We start from the raw sequence: 19,743 nt of genomic DNA on the forward strand, positions 1-19,743 counted from the left end.
CCTAGGAGAAATATTGATACCTAAAACGCCACTAGGTGGCACCAAACAGCAGGTAATTCCTGAATATCAGGAAAAAAAGTTCATATAAGCTACATTTAATAGAGTGCACAGAAATTATGGAACATACTGTGTAACACATCTATATAGATATTAAATTTATACAGGGAGATATAGTATCAGACCATATATTAATGGTCTGATAAAGTAAGGGAAATGAAGGCACACAGAGAATTTATTTCATACCAAAAATAAATTTATTAATTATAATCCCTTATCACATTTCGTGAAAAACTCTGCATTTGACTCAAACCAACACAAAATAAGGTAAACACCATATATATACAACACCTTAAATCTAAAGTAACAATGCCTGCAGGATATCTATAAAGCATACGTATGCTGCTAAGTCAGATAATATCTAAAACACACATTAATCAGGTTGCTAGAATGTATATAGACCTAAAATAGAACAATTGTGCACATATCCTAATATTAGTTATAACATGTCTAAAGCAGTGTGTCAAAACATAACATAATGGAAAAAGTAAAATAAACCGCTGAGAAAAGTCTCTCTCAGAAGCTAGGAGGAAACACAGTTAGATCCTGCACTCGGTCCAGGAAAATGCAAAGTGAAAATACAGTCCTTTATGCAAAAGGTAAAGTAAACGTATTAGTTCTTACTGTGATCTGTTCCTAAAAGTAAGATTTTAAATCACTTGCCAGGATAGAGCATGCAGCGGTGAAACAAACTAGCTCTGTGTCCCAGGAGATTTTTCAAAGAAGCAGACCGCTCTCTCTGTGGCGTCTGATGTCACTGGGGGGTGGTATAGCTTTGCAAGCTCTTCCAATCGGACTTGTAGGTAAAGTGCACTTTCCGTGTGTAGTAGTGATCAGCTGTACCGGCATCCGCCGCACCGAGAAAGAACCAGGCTTTCCCTAGGCTGATAGATCAAAAAGCATCGGAGCGTACGTCAGGATATACGCAAACTTGCTCAGGTGGATACGATATGTATGTTCCTCTCGCTCTTAGCTTACGTGCATTTACTTAGACTCCACAGGTGCCTGTTTTCCAAGTCCTGTATTCGCTTCACAGGGCAACAGATGAAACACCAAACAGTCCTTATAGTAGCACAGACCATATGTTTTTTTGCAGCATGTTTCTTTAAAGTCAGCACATAAAACAGGTATGCAGATAAAGTGCAGGCAGTAAAAAAACCCTTTTTACTGCCTGCACTTTATCTGCATACCTGTTTTATGTGCTGACTTTAAAGAAACATGCTGCAAAAAAACATATGGTCTGTGCTACTATAAGGACTGTTTGGTGTTTCATCTGTTGCCCTGTGAAGAGAATACAGGACTTGGAAAACAGGCACCTGTGGAGTCTAAGTAAATGCACGTAAGCTAAGAGCGAGAGGAACATACATATCGTATCCACCTGAGCAAGTTTGCGTATATCCTGACGTACGCTCCGATGCTTTTTGATCTATCAGCCTAGGGAAAGCCTGGTTCTTTCTCGGTGCGGCGGATGCCGGTACAGCTGATCACTACTACACACGGAAAGTGCACTTTACCTACAAGTCCGATTGGAAGAGCTTGCAAAGCTATACCACCCCCCAGTGACATCAGACGCCACAGAGAGAGCGGTCTGCTTCTTTGAAAAATCTCCTGGGACACAGAGCTAGTTTGTTTCACCGCTGCATGCTCTATCCTGGCAAGTGATTTAAAATCTTACTTTTGGGAACAGATCACAGTAAGAACTAATACGTTTACTTTACCTTTTGCATAAAGGACTGTATTTTCACTTTGCATTTTCCTGGACCGAGTGCAGGATCTAACTGTGTTTCCTCCTAGCTTCTGAGAGAGACTTTTCTCAGCGGTTTATTTTACTTTTTCCATTATGTTATGTTTTGACACACTGCTTTAGACATGTTATAACTAATATTAGGATATGTGCACAATTGTTCTATTTTAGGTCTATATACATTCTAGCAACCTGATTAATGTGTGTTTTAGATATTATCTGACTTAGCAGCATACGTATGCTTTATAGATATCCTGCAGGCATTGTTACTTTAGATTTAAGGTGTTGTATATATATGGTGTTTACCTTATTTTGTGTTGGTTTGAGTCAAATGCAGAGTTTTTCACGAAATGTGATAAGGGATTATAATTAATAAATTTATTTTTGGTATGAAATAAATTCTCTGTGTGCCTTCATTTCCCTTACTTTATCAGACCATTAATATATGGTCTGATACTATATCTCCCTGTATAAATTTAATTTCATTACTGGTTAAGGGTGGCACCAGAATCTAGATTATCAGCAATATTTCCCATTCTCTCATACACCCCCATTTATACATCTATATAGATAACTCCCTATAGATTAATAATGGACCACCATTGAATATAGTCAAGCGACACAAAGAAAAAAGGGTCCAACAGGGAGATATGCGCCATCTGTATATAGGCTGCAGAAAAAAGAAAAGCGCTCAAGTGATACCTCCAAAGTAAAAGAGGTAGTAAGACTCCTAGAGCTAATAAACAGATAAAGCATTATACAAAAAAATGTGTCACACCATCAAAAGAGGGCCCACAAAATAAAGAACTCCCTTGCAGTCCTTTGAGAAATTTAAAAAGACCCCAGGAGTGATTACATAGCACCCCACACACTTCTAACATTGCCTATGGAAAAAGATCGCTCGCCATCATGAGTTAAAAAAAAAAGCTTGATCCAGTGAAATTGGAGCAAACCTATTCTCCAGTGTGTGTACACAATAAACATCTGGTCCCAAACTGCAACCCTAAGTCAGCCGTATAAAAAGAGAAACCTCTTACCGCTTCACTGTCAATTCGATATAAGCAGATATGCGGAATGGATAGAAAAACACGGGCACGGACCGTAGCATATCTGTAGAGATTTTCTGGCCGCTATATTGATAATACAAAATTGTGTCACACTGTCCGCTTAACAGTACATTATAAGCACTCCTATAAATAAAGATACCGCTAAAACATTCCCGCTATTCAATGCAGGAAGGAACCCTATGTCTGATTACCAGGACAGAAAGGGAGGAGAAGAGCGCCCTTGTTTAAAAGCACGCTAAAACTTTCGGACTTGATGAAAGTCCCCTCTTTACAGAGATAAGAGGCAACATAACCCATTCAACTTGAGACGGAAAAAAATATATAAATCCGTCTGAAAATAGAACCCCAAACAGTAAAGAGGTTTTTGATTTGTTATAATCGAATTGGAAATTAACCCCATACCTTCAGAAAAGGTCAAAACGAGATAGGGGAAGTGAGGAATTAAACCCCATACATTATAAGCCTGGGTCTCTACCCAAACTGACCATTTAGAAGGCATTAGAAGCGGCATCAAGTTAATCAATCACTGGATTAATCCAGGAATCTGCTCCGCCGCAATATCTCCCAAATTTTGAAGAAATAGTAACATAAATATTCAAACCTCTTCTGAGGGTAACAGGTTCCACCAGGTCCCTGATAATCTGGTCCTCTTTCTTTCATATTTCATATTTTAATAAATATAAAAGAAAAGACTTACCCTCCTGTGGAGCCTTATCCAACCGCTGACAGGGACCTAAAGGTAAAAGAAAAAATATAGAGTAATCAACCATGGTTTTCTATAAAAAGGTAGCATTGATGTTAGAAGTTAAGCAAGGATTACCTCGCCGTCTTCTAACTGCTAAAAGCCACAGTTTCTCTTTTTAAAGAGATTGACATGGACACAGCATAGCCCCAATCCTTGCTTGCAGGGAAAAGTATCCATTAAAGGATTACATTTCTTCAGACACCGTCTTGGCACGTCCTCCCATGATAGAGGAAAGAATGACTGGAGGTTATGACTAAGGGAAGTGAAACTTAACTGTTCTGCTGGGGTGCTCTTTGCCTCCTCCTGCTGGTCAGGAGTTGAATATCCCACTAGTAATTGGAATGAAATTGTGGACTCTCCATGCCATAGGAAATTAATAGTGTAGGAGTGCCCTCCAGTATCCATAGTACATAAACTGTGTAAAAGTGCACTCTAGTATCCATAGTACATAACTGTGTAAGAGCGCCCTCTAGTATAAAGAGTACGTAAACTGTGTACGAGTGGCCTTTAGTATTCATAGTACGTAAACTTTGTAAGAGTGCCCTCTAGTATTCATGGTACGTTAACTGTGTAAGAGTGCCCTCTAGTATTCATGGTACGTAAACTGTGTAAGAGTGCCCTCTAGTATTCATAATATGTAAACTTTGTAAGAGTGCCCTCTAGTATTCATAATACGTAAACTTTATAAGAGTGCCCTCTAGTATTCATGGTATGTTAACTGTGTAAGAGCTAGAGGTGTAACTAGAAACCACAGGGCCCAGGTGCAAGAATCTAAGAAGGGCCATGCAGCACTCACCACAGACAGGATAGTCTTCAGCGACAACGGTAAAGCAGTCCAAAGGTAATCCACTAGAATGATCAGGCAGGCAGGATTTGGCAACGGTAAAGCAGGCCAAGGGTGAACCACTAGAATGGTCAGGCCGGCAGGGTTTGGCAACAGAGAGCCAATCCAGAACAATAGGGGTTAATAGGCAGATTAGTCAGCAGCAGTATATGAATCCAGCAATTTAGGGGTTTAACAGGCAGAATAGTCAGACAGGCAGGGTTCATAACAATAAGCAAATAGCAGTAACGATCTATCACACCCAGGAGCACACAAAGTAGCACCTATACTTGGGCAGTGATAGATTGTTACTGTGCAACTTACATAGGCACAGAATTCACACTACAGGAATCCGGACCGGCATCAAACAGAGGAGCGTGTAGCTATGACATCTGCGCTGCACGCATTCGGACCCGGCACAGCCCCGTAAAACGAGCATGGAAGGAGACACCGCGCCCCTAGCAACGGTTAGAGCGGCACGGCGGGACAGTAGGAGCGCTTCCTAGTATCCATACTATGTAAACGGTATAAGAGCACCCTCTAGTATCCATAGTACGTAAAATATATAAGAGCGCCTTATAGTATCCATAGTACATAACTGTATAAGACACTCAGACACAGACACTGACACACACACACACACACACACACAATGAGACATGCACACAAACACACACATTTATAAAAATCACTTTTCCATAGCAACTTATTCGCTCAGTCTTCTTTTTCTAGTATATACAATTTAATTACTATTTCTACTTACCTCCCATAAACTGTTGTTGCGAGTTCCAGAAAAGGCACCAGTGTTTCCCTGTAACAGAACATGCCCACACTACGGTCAGCAGTTGTATAATACATAGCTATTAAATATTCATCAGGTATTAGAAGCTTGTTTGATAAGAATGTATTACATTATTACTCTTACAACGAAGGAGCTAGTTATGTGCTTGTGAAACCACTATCTTACATTCAGATTGCTGTGCTGCGTAATCTGTTGGTGCTCTACAAATAACCAGTAATAATAAAGATGTCTTGCAATGTACATAGCCAAGCTGACAGCCATGTTTAGGTATTACAGTATTAAGGATTCTGTCTGTTTTCTGAGTGATGCTAATTTATAATGCACTGTTTATATGCACTATACACATATGCTGTACTTTTTGTTTTATCATCTACTTAAAGGGCTGTTAAATAGTAAATACACGCTAGACATAATGATGTATTCAAAGCAAATATTAGCTTTAGAATAATATTTAGATGTATTTTTACCATGATATCAGTTGTTTAAATATTAAATGATATTTGAAGAAAAGAGGGCGCCACATAGGGTGATATCGTTTTGAAACAAATAGCACAAGCGTCGAACAATAATGTGCTTACCAGAAGCTGTGGTACTGTTCTGTGACCAGTACAATCTCGCCTGCTAGCACTTAAATCAGTGGCTAGTACACTGCCAGACGATAACTCCTAGGATCTTCCCTTTTTGATGTCAGCTCGAAGAATACCTTCCGTTTGACCGTGGGAGGTGGTATAGTAGAATGCTTGAAATCTTGTGTGGTAACACAGGATAAAAGATAACGGACAACTTCCAAGATAAAAGAATGAAGGCTTTATTATGACGCGTTTCTCGACCTCCAAGGGTCGTTTCATCAGATATTAAAGCGAATATACAAGGTTGCAAATAGTAACAATTTATACACATTTGTAAATTAAAAACGGAAGTTGTCACAAGGAATTTTCGTCCAATAAAAACAAATCACAGGATTCAACTTAGAGGCCGGCATGGACTCACAGCTGTTCAAATTAAGAACATGTCTTGGTCAGTGTTATAGAAGATCAGGTTTCGTGATATACAGCTGTACCAATCAGCGTGCGAGCCAACACAGATTCGCCGCTGTTACAAACCATACATAAAATTTGTGCATAAACAGTTAGTTTGTTCATAAGATGTGAATACAATTGGAACTTCTATATATTATTCCTCAAAAGACAGTGTTATCTGGGCCGTTTTACCCTATTCTAATAGCTGTAAACAATACATAATAAAATGACATTTTTAAAAAAAGAGAGATCACACTTCATAATAAACACAATAAAATGACATTTGTCTAACCTAAAGAATAACACTGCATAATGGATACAGCAGTACATATTCACTTCATAATAAACACAATAAAATGACATTTGTCTAACCTAAAGAATAACACTGCATAATGGATACAGCAGTACATATCAGCACGCAAGCTAATCCAGGCTCACCGCTGTTACAAAGAGAAAGTGCATACATGAAAAAGTACATGATCATCCGATTGTATATAGGATTGCAATGCACTTGAACTTCTAATATTATTTTGTAAAAGTGAGTGATGTCTAAACTATTTTAACCTATTATTGTGAATACGGATCAAAAAATAATAAAAATAAAAATAAAATATGATATGTAATGGCATATGTTAAGAAGGTCGAACTATGTTTGCCATTTTTATGAAGTGAATGTAATATGTGTATACATAAAATTGAATATGAAAATGGGAAGAAAATATGAAAAAAATGTATGATAATAAAAAAATATATGTAAAAAAATCTGATAAATCGGAACATCAGTGTGTTCATTGATTTTTTTATCCTGAAAAAATATATATTTCTAAGAAAAGACTTTCCTGGACAGATTGAAATGTCCTACCTGTATGTGCTCATTTCAAACTATATTAGGAATTATTAGAATAGAGCAAATACATGCAGTACTGCAGTGTGTATTAATTATTGCAATGTTAGGTTGATATATTTGAATGCAGTAAATTGACAACTTTTCTAGTTCTCTGTGAGTCTTTGAAATATAGTTCTCTATGTATAGTGAATATTGGCACGTAGGTAATGTATGTTTTACAAAAATAATAAAAAAATCCCTTTCTCTTGTAAGGTGTATCCAGTCCACGGATTCATCCATTACTTGTGGGATATTCTCCTTCCCAACAGGAAGCTGCAAGAGGATCACCCACAGCAGAACTGTCTATATAGCTCCTCCCCTAACTGCCACTACTAGTCATTCTCTTGCAGCTCTCGACAAGGGAAGTAGCTAGAGAGATGTGGTGAATTAGTGTAGTTTATCTTCAATCAAACGTTTGTTATTTTTAAACGGTGCCGGCGTTGTACTGTTTTTTTTACCTCAGGCAGAAATTAGAAGAATAATTTGCCTGAGGTTTTTGATGATCTTAGCAGGTTGTAACTAAGGTCCACTGCTGTTCTCACACATAACTGAAGAGTTTGGGGAAACTTCAGCTGGGAGAACGGCCTGCAGAATTAACTGTCCTGAGGTATGTTCAGTATATTTTTTTCTAGAGGATGATAAGAACTAGAAAATGCTGACAGTGCCTGATATAGTTAAGGTAAGCCTGATTGCAGTGATTTAATAAATGACTGGCATCATGCTTGCAGTAAAGGGTAATTTTCATATTACTTTCTATTATGGCTTAGTATGTAAAACGTTTGCATATATATAAAGAACGTTTTTTACTGAGGTGATAAATCTTTATTTGGGGCCTAGTTTTCCACATGGCTGTTATTTTACTCCTAGGAATAGTTTTTTAGGCCCTCTGACTTTGAGTGCATGGTGGGAGGGGCCTATTTTCGCGCTCTAATTGCGCAGTTGTTTTTACATTCTGAGACATCCAGCTTCCCTGAAGGATTCCCCTGTCATATTGGATCTCTGTAAAGGGTTTTTGTTCCTACAAAACTCGTTTTATGGGAAGGTAGGAGCCACAGTAGAGCTGTGGCAGTTTGCTTGTGACAGTTATAACGTTTTTTACTGTTTTTTTGCTTCGTTTTTGAACCTGAGGGGTTAATCATCCATTTGCAAGTGGGTGCAATGCTATTTTAGTCTATTATATACACTGTAAAAATTTCATAGAGTTAACTGCTTTTTTCACTGTTTTGCAGTTTTTGTGTTTGTTTTTTTCCCTTAAAGGCACAGTACCATTTTTTATATTCTGCTTTTTCACATTAATTAAAGTGTTTTCAAAGCTTGCTGGTCTCATTACTAGTCTGTTAAACATGTCTGACATAGAGGAAACTCCTTGTTCATTATGTTTAGAAGCCATTGTGGAACCCCCTCTTAGAATGTGTACCAAATGCACTGATCTTACTATAAGTTATAAAGATCATATTCTGGCTTTAAAAGATTTATCACCAGAGGAAATTGACAAGGGGGAAGTTATGCCGACTAACTCTCCCTACATGTCAGAGCCTTTAACTCCCGCTCAAGGGGCGCCAAGTACATCTAGCGTGCCCATTGCGTATACTTTACAAGACATGGCGGCAGTTATGAATCATACTCTTACAGAAGTATTGTCCAAATTGCCAGGGTTACAAGGAAAGCGAGACAGCTCTGGGGCTAGAACAAAACAGAGCTCTCTGACGCTTTAGTAGCTATGTCTGATATACCCTCACAATGTGCAGAAGCCGAAGAAGGAGAGCTTCTATCTGTGGGTGATTTTTCTGACTCAGGGAAGACACTTCAACCTGATTCTGATATGTCTACATTTAAATTTAAGCTTGAACACCTCCGCATGTTGCTCAGGGAGGTTTTAGCAACTCTGGATGACTGTGACGCCATTGTAGTCCCAGAGAAATTGTGTAAATTGGATAAATACTACACAGTGCCTGTTTACACTGATGTTTTTCCAATACCTTAGAGGTTTTCAGAAATTATTACTAAGGAATGGGATAGACCAGGTGTACCGTTCTCTCCCCCTCCTGTTTTTAAAAAAGATGTTTCCCATAGATGCTGCTACACGGGACTTGTGGCAAACGGTTCCTAAGGTGGAGGGAGCAGTCTCTACTCTAGCGAAGCGTACAACTATCCCTGTCGAGGACAGTTGTGCTTTTCTTGATCCAATGGACAAAAAATTAGAGGGTTACCTTAAGAACATTTTTATTCAACAAGGTTTTATTCTCCAGCCCCTTGCATGCATTGCCCCTGTCACTGCTGCTGCGGCCTTCTGGTTTGAGTCTCTAGAAGAGGCTCTACAGGTAGAAACCCCATTGGATGATATCCTTGACAAGCTTAAAGCTCTTAAGCTAGCCAATTCATTTGTTTCTGACGCCGTTGTTCATTTAACCAAACTAACGGCTAAGAACTCAGGTTTTGCTATTCAGGCACGTAGGGCGCTATGGCTTAAATCCTGGTCAGCTGACGTTACTTCAAAGTCTAAGCTTCTCAACATTCCCTTCAAGTGGCAGACCCTATGCGGGCCTGGACTGAAGGAGATCATTTCTGATATTACTGGAGGAAAAGGTCACGCCCTTTCTCAGGATAGGTCCAACAAATTAAGGACCAAACAGTCTAATTTTCATGCCTTTCGAAACTTCAAGAGTGGCGCAGCTTCAACTTCCTCTAATACAAAACAAGAGGGAAATTTTGCCCAGTCCTAGCCGGTCTGGAGACCTAACCAGGCTTGGAACAAAGGAAGGCAGGCCAAAAAACCTGCTGCTGCCTCTAAGACAGCATGAAAGATCAGCCCCCAATCCGGTAACGGATCTAGTAGGGGGCAGACTTTCTCTCTTCGCCCAGGCTTGGGTAAGAGATGTCCAGGATCCCTGGGCGTTGGAAATCGTGTCCCAGGGATATCTTCTGGACTTCAAAGCTTCTTCCCCAAAAGGAAGATTTCATCTCTCACAATTATCTGCAAACCAGATAAAGAGAGAGGCATTCTTACATTGTGTTCAAGACCTCCTAGTTATGGGAGTGATCCACCCAGTTCCAAAGGAGGAACAGGGGCAAGGCTTCTATTCAAATCTGTTTGTGGTTCCCAAGAAGAGGGAACCTTCAGACCAATCTTAGATCTCAAGATCCTAAACAAATTCCTCAGGGTCCCATCCTTCAAGATAGAGACTATTCGAACCATCCTACCTATGATCCAGGAGGGTCAATATATGACTACTGTGGACTTAAAGGATGCTTATCTGCACATTCCGATACACAGAGATCATCATCGGTTTCTCAGGTTCGCCTTCCTAGACAGGCATTACCAGTTTGTGGCTCTTCCCTTTGGGTTAGCTACGGCACCAAGAATCTTTACAAAGGTTCTGGGGTCATTCCTAGTGGTCCTAAGGCCACGGGGTATAGCAGTAGCTCCTTACCTAGATGACATTCTAATACAGGCATCGAATTTTCAAATCGCCAGGTCCCATACAGACATTGTTCTGGCATTCCTGAGGTCGCATGGGTGGAAAGTGAATGAAGAAAAGAGTTTTCTATCCCCTCTCACAAGAGTTTCCTTCCTAGGAACTCTGATAGATTCTGTAGAAATGAAGATTTACCTGACAGAGGCCAGGTTGTCAAAACTTCTAAATTCCTGCCGTGTTCTTTATTCTACTTCTCGCCCTTCAGTGGCTCAGTGTATGGAAGTTATCGGCTTAATGGTAGCGGCAATGGACATAGTGCCGTTTGCCCGCCTACATCTCAGACCGCTGCAACTCTGCATGCTCAGTCAGTGGAATGGGGATTACACAGATTTGTCCCCTCTACTAAATCTGGATCAAGAGACCAGATATTCTCTTCTCTGGTGGCTATCTCGGGTCCATCTGTCCAAGGGTATGACCTTCCGCAGGCCAGATTTGACAATAGTAAAGACAGATGCCAGCCTTCTGGGCTGGGGTGCAGTCTAGAACTCCCTGAAAGCTCAGGGCTTGTGTACTCAGGAGGAGACACTCCTTCCGATAAACATTCTGGAACTAAGAGCGATATTCAATGCTGTTTAGGCTTGGCCTCAGCTAGCTGCAGTCAGGTTCATCAGATTTCAGTCGGACAATATCACGACTGTAGTCTACATCAACCATCAAGGGGGAACAAGGCGTCCCCTAGCAATGTTGGAGGTTTCAAAAATAATTCTATGGGCAGAGGTTCACACTTGCCATCTATCAGCTATCCATATCCCAGGAGTAGAGAACTGGGAGGCGGATTTTCTAAGTCGACAGACTTTTCATCCGGCGGAGTGGGAACTCCATCAGGAGGTGTTTGCACAGTTGATTCAACTTTGGGGCAAACCAGAACTGGATCTCATGGCGTCTCATCAGAACGCCAAGCTTCTTTGTTACGGATCCAGGTCCAGGGATCCCAAGGCAGCGCTGATAGATGCTCTAGCATCTATCTGCTGCTGCCTCTAAGACAGCATGAAAGATCAGCCCCCAATCCGGTAACGGATCTAGTAGGGGGCGGACTTTCTCTCTTCGCCCAGGCTTGGGTAAGAGATGTCCAGGATCCCTGGGCGTTGGAAATCGTGTCCCAGGGATATCTTCTGGACTTCAAAGCTTCTTCCCCAAAAGGAAGATTTCATCTCTCACAATTATCTGCAAACCAGATAAAGAGAGAGGCATTCTTACATTGTGTTCAAGACCTCCTAGTTATGGGAGTGATCCACCCAGTTCCAAAGGAGGAACAGGGGCAAGGCTTCTATTCAAATCTGTTTGTGGTTCCCAAGAAGAGGGAACCTTCAGACCAATCTTAGATCTCAAGATCCTAAACAAATTCCTCAGGGTCCCATCCTTCAAGATAGAGACTATTCGAACCATCCTACCTATGATCCAGGAGGGTCAATATATGACTACTGTGGACTTAAAGGATGCTTATCTGCACATTCCGATACACAGAGATCATCATCGGTTTCTCAGGTTCGCCTTCCTAGACAGGCATTACCAGTTTGTGGCTCTTCCCTTTGGGTTAGCTACGGCACCAAGAATCTTTACAAAGGTTCTGGGGTCATTCCTAGTGGTCCTAAGGCCACGGGGTATAGCAGTAGCTCCTTACCTAGATGACATTCTAATACAGGCATCGAATTTTCAAATCGCCAGGTCCCATACAGACATTGTTCTGGCATTCCTGAGGTCGCATGGGTGGAAAGTGAATGAAGAAAATTGTTTTCTATCCCCTCTCACAAGAGTTTCCTTCCTGGGAACTCTGATAGATTCTGTAGAAATGAAGATTTACCTGACAGAGGCCAGGTTGTCAAAACTTCTAAATTCCTGCCGTGTTCTTTATTCTACTTCTCGCCCTTCAGTGGCTCAGTGTATGGAAGTTATCGGCTTAATGGTAGCGGCAATGGACATAGTGCCGTTTGCCCGCCTACATCTCAGACCGCTGCAACTCTGCATGCTCAGTCAGTGGAATGGGGATTACACAGATTTGTCCCCTCTACTAAATCTGGATCAAGAGACCAGATATTCTCTTCTCTGGTGGCTATCTCGGGTCCATCTGTCCAAGGGTATGACCTTCCGCAGGCCAGATTGGACAATAGTAAAGACAGATGCCAGCCTTCTGGGCTGGGGTGCAGTCTAGAACTCCCTGAAAGCTCAGGGCTTGTGTACTCAGGAGGAGACACTCCTTCCGATAAACATTCTGGAACTAAGAGCGATATTCAATGCTGTTTAGGCTTGGCCTCAGCTAGCTGCAGTCAGGTTCATCAGATTTCAGTCGGACAATATCACGACTGTAGTCTACATCAACCATCAAGGGGGAACAAGGCGTTCCCTAGCAATGTTGGAGGTTTCAAAAATAATTCTATGGGCAGAGGTTCACACTTGCCATCTATCAGCTATCCATATCCCAGGAGTAGAGAACTGGGAGGAGGATTTTCTAAGTCGACAGACTTTTCATCCGGGGGAGTGGGAACTCCATCAGGAGGTGTTTGCACAGTTGATTCAACTTTGGGGCAAACCAGAACTGGATCTCATGGCGTCTCATCAGAACGCCAAGCTTCTTTGTTACGGATCCAGGTCCAGGGATCCCAAGGCAGCGCTGATAGATGCTCTAGCAGAGCCTTGGTCTTTCAACCTGGCTTATGTGTTTCCACCGTTTCCTCTGCTCCCTCGTCTGATTGCCAAGATCAAGCAGGAGAGAGCTTTGGTGATTTTGATAGCTCCTGCGTGGCCACGCAGGACTTGGTATGCAGATCTGGTGGACATGTCATCCCTTCCACCACGGACTCTACTGCTGAGGCAGGACCTTCTACTTCAGTGTTCTTTCAACCATCCAAATCTAATTTCTCTGCGTCTGACTGCTTGGAGATTGAACGCTTGATTTTATCAAAACGTGGTTTCTAAGAGTCGGTCATTGATACCTTAATTCAGGCTCGAAAGCCTGTCACCAGGAAAATCTATCATAAGATAAGGTGTAAATATCTTCATTGGTGTGAATCCAAGGGTTACTCATGGAGTAAAGTCAGGATTCCCAGGATATTATCTTTTCTCCAAGAAGGATTGGAGAAGGGAATGTCAGCTAGTTTCTTAAAGGGATAGATTTCTGCTCTGTCTATTCTTTGGCACAAGCGTCTGGCGGATGTTCCAGACGTTCAGGCGTTTTGTCAGGCTTTAGTTAGAATAAAGCCTGTGTTTAAACCTGTTGCTCCGCCTTGGAGTTTAAATTTAGTTCTTAAAGTTCTTCAAGGGGTTCCGTTTGAACCTCTGCATTCCATAGATATCAAGCTTTTATCTTGGAAAGTTCTGTTTCTGGTAGCTATCTCTTCGGCTCGAAGAGTTTAAGAGTTATCTGCCTTGCAGTGTGATTCCCCTTATCTGATCTTCCATGCAGATAAGGTAGTTTTGCGTACCAAACCTGGGTTTCTTCCTAAGGTGGTATCTAATAAGAATATCAATCAGGAGATTGTTGTTCCGTCACCGTGTCCTAATCCTTCTTATAAGAAAGAACGTCTTTTACACAATCTTGGCGTGGTTCGTGCTTTAAAGTTTTATTTACAAGCTATTAAAGATTTTCGTCAAACATCTGCATTGTTTGTTGTCTACTCTGGACAGAGGAAAGGCCAAAAGGCTTCAGCAACTTCTCTTTCTTTTTGGTTAAGAAGTATAATCCGCTTAGCTTATGAGACTGCTGGCCAGCAGCCTCCTGAGAGAATTACAGCTCATTCCACTAGAGCGGTGGCTTCCACATGGGCTTTTAAAAAATGAGGCTTCTGTTGAACAGATTTGTAAAGCGGCGACATGGTCTTTGCTTCATACTTTTATTAAATTCTACAAATTTGATACTTTTGCTTCTTCAGGGGCTATTTTTGGGAAAAAGGTCTTACAGGCAGTGGTGCCGTCCGTTTAAGCGCCTGCCTTGTCCCTCCCTTCAGCCGTGTCCTATAGCTTTGGTATTGGTATCCCACAAGTAATGGATGAATCCGTGGACTGGATACACCTTACAAGCGAAAACAAAATTTATGCTTATCTGATAAATTTATTTTTCTTGTAGTGTATCCAGTCCACGGCCCGCCCTGTCATTTTAAGGCAGGTGTTTTTTATTTTTAAACAACAGTCACCACGACACCCTATAGTTTCTCCTTTCTCTTGCTTGTCTTCGGTCGAATAACTGGTAGTGGCAGTTAGGGGAGGAGCTATATAGACAGCTCTGCTGTGGGTGATCCTCTTGCAGCTTCCTGTTGGGAAGGAGAATATCCCACAAGTAATGGATGAATCCGTGGACTGGATACACCACAAGAAAAATAAATTTATCAGGTAAGCATAAATTTTATTTTTGGCCCTGATGGGTTCTATTATTAAATGTTTTAGACTCTATCATACATTTTGTGTCTATATGTTGTTCGAGTTTTTTGGAGAGCTCTATACTTTCATGTGATAAATTTGTAATACCGGTTGCTGTCTTTTACTTATCGTGAATATGGAGAAGACTAATACACATTTGTTTTGCTTCAATCGTGTATCTGAAAGAGATGCCCCCATAAGGAAATGGACATTTCTAGATATGACTAGTATATCGATATCAATGGTGGGAGAGTCGTAAAGCTATGTGTGGATATAATATATATATATATATATATATATATATGTGTTGTATTGGACATGTCCAGATAAAGGTTCCTTTTGTATTGAAAAAATGATATTAGTGTTTAGTGATTCTAACTAATATAAATGAAAATTATGTTTTTTATATATTTTGAAAAGAAATAAATAGTACCTGTAGTGATGTGTATGTGAATGTAAATGTGATGATTGTTGGATGTTATGACTCAATGGTGTGTTGGAATATGTGTATGTATGTGTAATGTGTAATCACACTACATAAATTATCCCCATTGAGGAGGATAATAGGGGAGATATATAACCACCAATGGGGGATCATGAAATAAATGTGCTAGTGACAATGAGAAAAAAAGGGGAGGGGGATGGGATATGTGAAAAAAGAAGAGAATGATGTGTTTAAATAACTTATGATCTATTGGTTGAAGGCTGCTAGATCCAAGTTGGCATTTAGCCCTAGTGGATGTAGTGTCTTCAACCGATAGATGCAATATGTCTCACGTTGTCTGAGTCTGGTTAGCCTGTTATAATCAGTGTTTTTGGGAACAAAATCAATAGCAATATATTTGAAGATATATTTATTTCCATTTTGTTTAGTTAGGCAATGGTTGGGTATGCTATGTTTGATATTCTTTTTTTTTTAATTTTTGCAATTACGATGGTGCTCACCCCATCTGGTTCGCAACTTTCGAGACGTGCGTCCTACATACTGGAGGCCACATATGCACTCCATGAGGTATACTGTGTATGATGATTCACAGTTGAAAAAAATAGGAACCTGAAAATTTTCTCCTGTCACTGTAGATTTGAAATTTTTTGTCCCAGATTTGATCATTTTACACGTTCCACACCCTGATTTTCCACACTTATATAACCCACATAGACCAAATAGTCCCTTATTCTGTGTTTGTATCTGTTTTGATATCTTACTTTGTATATGTTTGACTTTTTTACTCGGAGCTAACTTGCTTCTTAGTGTCGGAGCTCTCCTATAGACAATCTTTGGTCTGTCTTTAACTAAGTGTCTTAAAATGGGATCTCTTTGAATTATATGCCAATGTTTGTTTAATATATGTTGTATTTTATGAAAATCGGAGTTGTATTGGGTTACAAATAAGGTCTCTTTGGCATCCAAATCACATAGTTGACTGTTGTCTTTTTTATTAATTAAAATGTCATCTCTATTTAAATTGGATGCTCTCTCTAATGACTTATCCAAAAGATTAGGGGGATAATCTTTTTCCAAAAATCTGTTGTATAAAATTTTACTCTGTTCTAAACAGTGCAGTTGAGTCTGATTCTTCGAAATTGACTGTATGGTATATTGTGTATCCAATTTCTGTGATGATTGCTATTGTAGTTAAGAAAGCTATTACTGTCTACATCTTTGAAGTATGTTTTAGAGGTGATCTGGTTTTTATCAAGACTCAATATGAGGTCCAAATATTCAATGTTCCGCATTTGGATATTGGCTGTGAAGTCAATGCCCATATCATTGTCGTTTAGATGGTCAATGAAATTGACCGCCGTGGTTTTGTCACCATCCCAGAGAAAAATAAGGTCGTCTATGTAACGGCCATAGAAGACCAGGCTTGCCCCAAAGTCAGCTGAATGGATATACCTTTCTTCAAATAGGCCCATAAATAGGTTAGCATAACTTGGGGCAAACCTGGTCCCCATGGCCGTACCCTTTGTCTGTAGATAGAAATTATCTTGATATAAAAAATAGTTGTGATGTAATATAAAGGAGATGCTTTCTAAAATATAGTCACATTGTAAATCGGGTAAATATATGTCTTTCCTAAGAAAATGTGATATAGCTTGTAGGCCTAAATTGTGTGAAATGTTGGAATATAGCGAATTTACGCCGCATGTAATCCAAAGAGGATTTTTTTCTTTTATATTGATATTATTCAAAAGTTGTAATAAATATGTACTGTCTTTTATGTATGAAGGCAGTGTAGTCACGTATTTGTGAAGAAATTGGTCTACATAGTATGATAGATTGTATGTAAGATTGCCTATTCCAGCAATAATCGGACTTCCTGGTGGGTTTATTTTATTTTTGTGGATTTTGGGTAAATGGTAGTAGTGAGCAATGCTTGGGTTTTGTATTCTAAGAAAATCTTTTTCATTTTTGTTCAAAATCTAAAGAGCAAAACCTTAATCTATATGTTTAGTGTACAAACGTAGATAGATTTCTGTTGGATCCTTGCGCAAGATTAGGTAATAATTTTTGTCCCCTAAGATTCTATTCGCCTTTATCGGCATTGCGGATTATGATGTTGGGGTTGTTTTGTAAACAAAAGAAAAACTACTCCCATATTAGCCATCAGAAAGCTATCTTCAGTTTACAAAACAACCCCAACATCATAATCCGCGATGCCGATAAAGGCGGCGGAATTATTATTCAAAATTTTGAGGATTATATAAAAGAGGCCAATAGAATCTTAAGGGACAAAAATTATTACCTAATCTTGCGCAAGGATCCAACAGAAATCTATCTACGTTTGTACACTGAACATATAGATAAAGGTTTTGCTCTTAAAATTTTGAACAAAAATGAAAAAGATTTTCTTAGAATACAAAACCCAAGCATTGCTCACTACTACCATTTACCCAAAATCCACAAAAATAAAATAAACCCACCAGGACGTCCGATTATTGCTGGAATAGGCAATCTTACATACAATCTATCATACTATGTAGACCAATTTCTTCACAAATACGTGACTACACTGCCTTCATACATAAAAGACAGTACACATTTATTACAACTTTTGAATAATATCAATATAAAATAAAAATAAAATCCTCTTTGGATTACATGCAACGTAAATTCGCTATATTCCAACATTTCACACAATTTAGTCCTACAAGCTATATCACATTTTCTTAGGAAAGACATATATTTACCCGATTTACAATGTGACTATATTTTAGAAAGCATCTCCTTTATATTACATCACAACTATTTTTTATATCAAAATAATTTCTATCTACAGACAAAGGGTACGGTCATGGGGACCAGGTTTGCCCCAAGTTATGCTAACCTATTTATGGGCCTATTTGAAGAAAGGTATATCTATTCAGCTGACTTTGGGGCAAGCCTGGTCTTCTATGGCCATTACATAGACAACCTTATTTTTCTCTGGGATGGTGACAAAACCACGGTGGTCAATTTCATTGACCATTTAAACGACAATGATATGGGCATTGACTTCACAGCCAATATCCAAATGCGGAACATTGAATATTTGGACCTCATATTGAGTCTTGATAAAAACCAGATCACCTCTAAAACATACTTCAAAGATGTAGACAGTAATAGCTTTCTTAACTACAATAGCAATCATCACAGAAATTGGATACACAATATACCATACAGTCAATTTCGAAGACGCAACTGCACTGATCAAAACACATTTTTAGAACAGAGAAAAATTTTATACAATAGATTTTTGGAAAAAGATTATCCCCCTAATCTTTTGGATAAGTCATTAGAGAGAGCATCCAATTTAAATAGAGATGACATTTTAATTAATAAAAAAGACAACAGTCAACTATGTGATTTGGATGCCAAAGAGACCTTATTCGTAACCCAATACAACTCCGATTTTCATAAAATACAACATATATTAAACAAACATTGGCATATAATTCAAAGAGATCCCATTTTAAGACACTTAGTTAAAGACAGACCAAAGATTATCTATAGGAGAGCTCCGACACTAAGAAGCAAGTTAGCTCCGAGTAAAAAAGTCAAACATATACAAAGTAAGATTTCAAAACAGATACAAACACAGAATAAGGGACTATTTGGTCTATGTGGGTTATATAAGTGTGGAAAATCAGGGTGTGGAACGTGTAAAATGATCAAATCTGGGACAAAAAATTTCAAATCTACAGTGACAGGAGAAAATTTTCAGGTTCCTATTTTTTTCAACTGTGAATCATCATACACAGTATACCTCATGGAGTGCATATGTGGCCTCTAGTATGTAAGACGCACGTCTAGAAAGTTGCGAACCAGATGGGGTGAGCACCATCGTAATTGCAAAAATTAAAAAAAAAAAGAATATCAAACATAGCATACCCAACCATTGTCTAACTAAACACAACGGAAATCCATATATCTTCAAATATATTGCTATTGATTTTGTTCCCAAAAACACTAATTATAACAGGCTAACCAGACTCAGACAACGTGAGACATGTTGGATCAATCGGTTGAAGACACTACATCCACTAGGGCTAAATGCCAACTTGGATCTGGCAGCCTTCAACCAATAGATCATAGGTTATTTAAACACATCATTTTCTTCTTTTTTCACATAACCCATCCCCCTCCCCTTTTTTTCTCATTGTGACTAGCACATTTATTTCATTATCCCCCATTGGTGGTTATATATCTCCCCTTTTATCCTCCTCAATGGGGATAATTTATGTAGTGTGATTACACATTACACATACATACACATATTCCAACACACCATTG

The 19,743-nt window shown here is 39.4% G+C and overlaps 1 protein-coding gene across 1 annotated transcript in view; it reads right to left on the reverse strand.

The window, feature by feature from the left end:
• Window positions 1-2,531: 2,531 nt before the first annotated feature.
• The window catches only part of LOC128641605 (uncharacterized), a 100,239-nt gene continuing 83,027 nt past the window's right edge, over window positions 2,532-19,743 (reverse strand). Inside the window, exons 5-8 of the mRNA XM_053694143.1 lie at window positions 5,200-5,247; window positions 3,566-3,601; window positions 2,839-2,931; window positions 2,532-2,537 (exon numbers count right to left, since the gene is read on the reverse strand). Of these exons, the coding sequence (XP_053550118.1) occupies window positions 2,532-2,537; window positions 2,839-2,931; window positions 3,566-3,601; window positions 5,200-5,247 (183 nt within the window). The remainder of the gene's footprint in view (window positions 2,538-2,838; window positions 2,932-3,565; window positions 3,602-5,199; window positions 5,248-19,743) is intronic.

This window comes from Bombina bombina, chromosome 11 (assembly GCF_027579735.1).
Source record: "Bombina bombina isolate aBomBom1 chromosome 11, aBomBom1.pri, whole genome shotgun sequence".
NCBI lineage: Eukaryota > Metazoa > Chordata > Amphibia > Anura > Bombinatoridae > Bombina > Bombina bombina.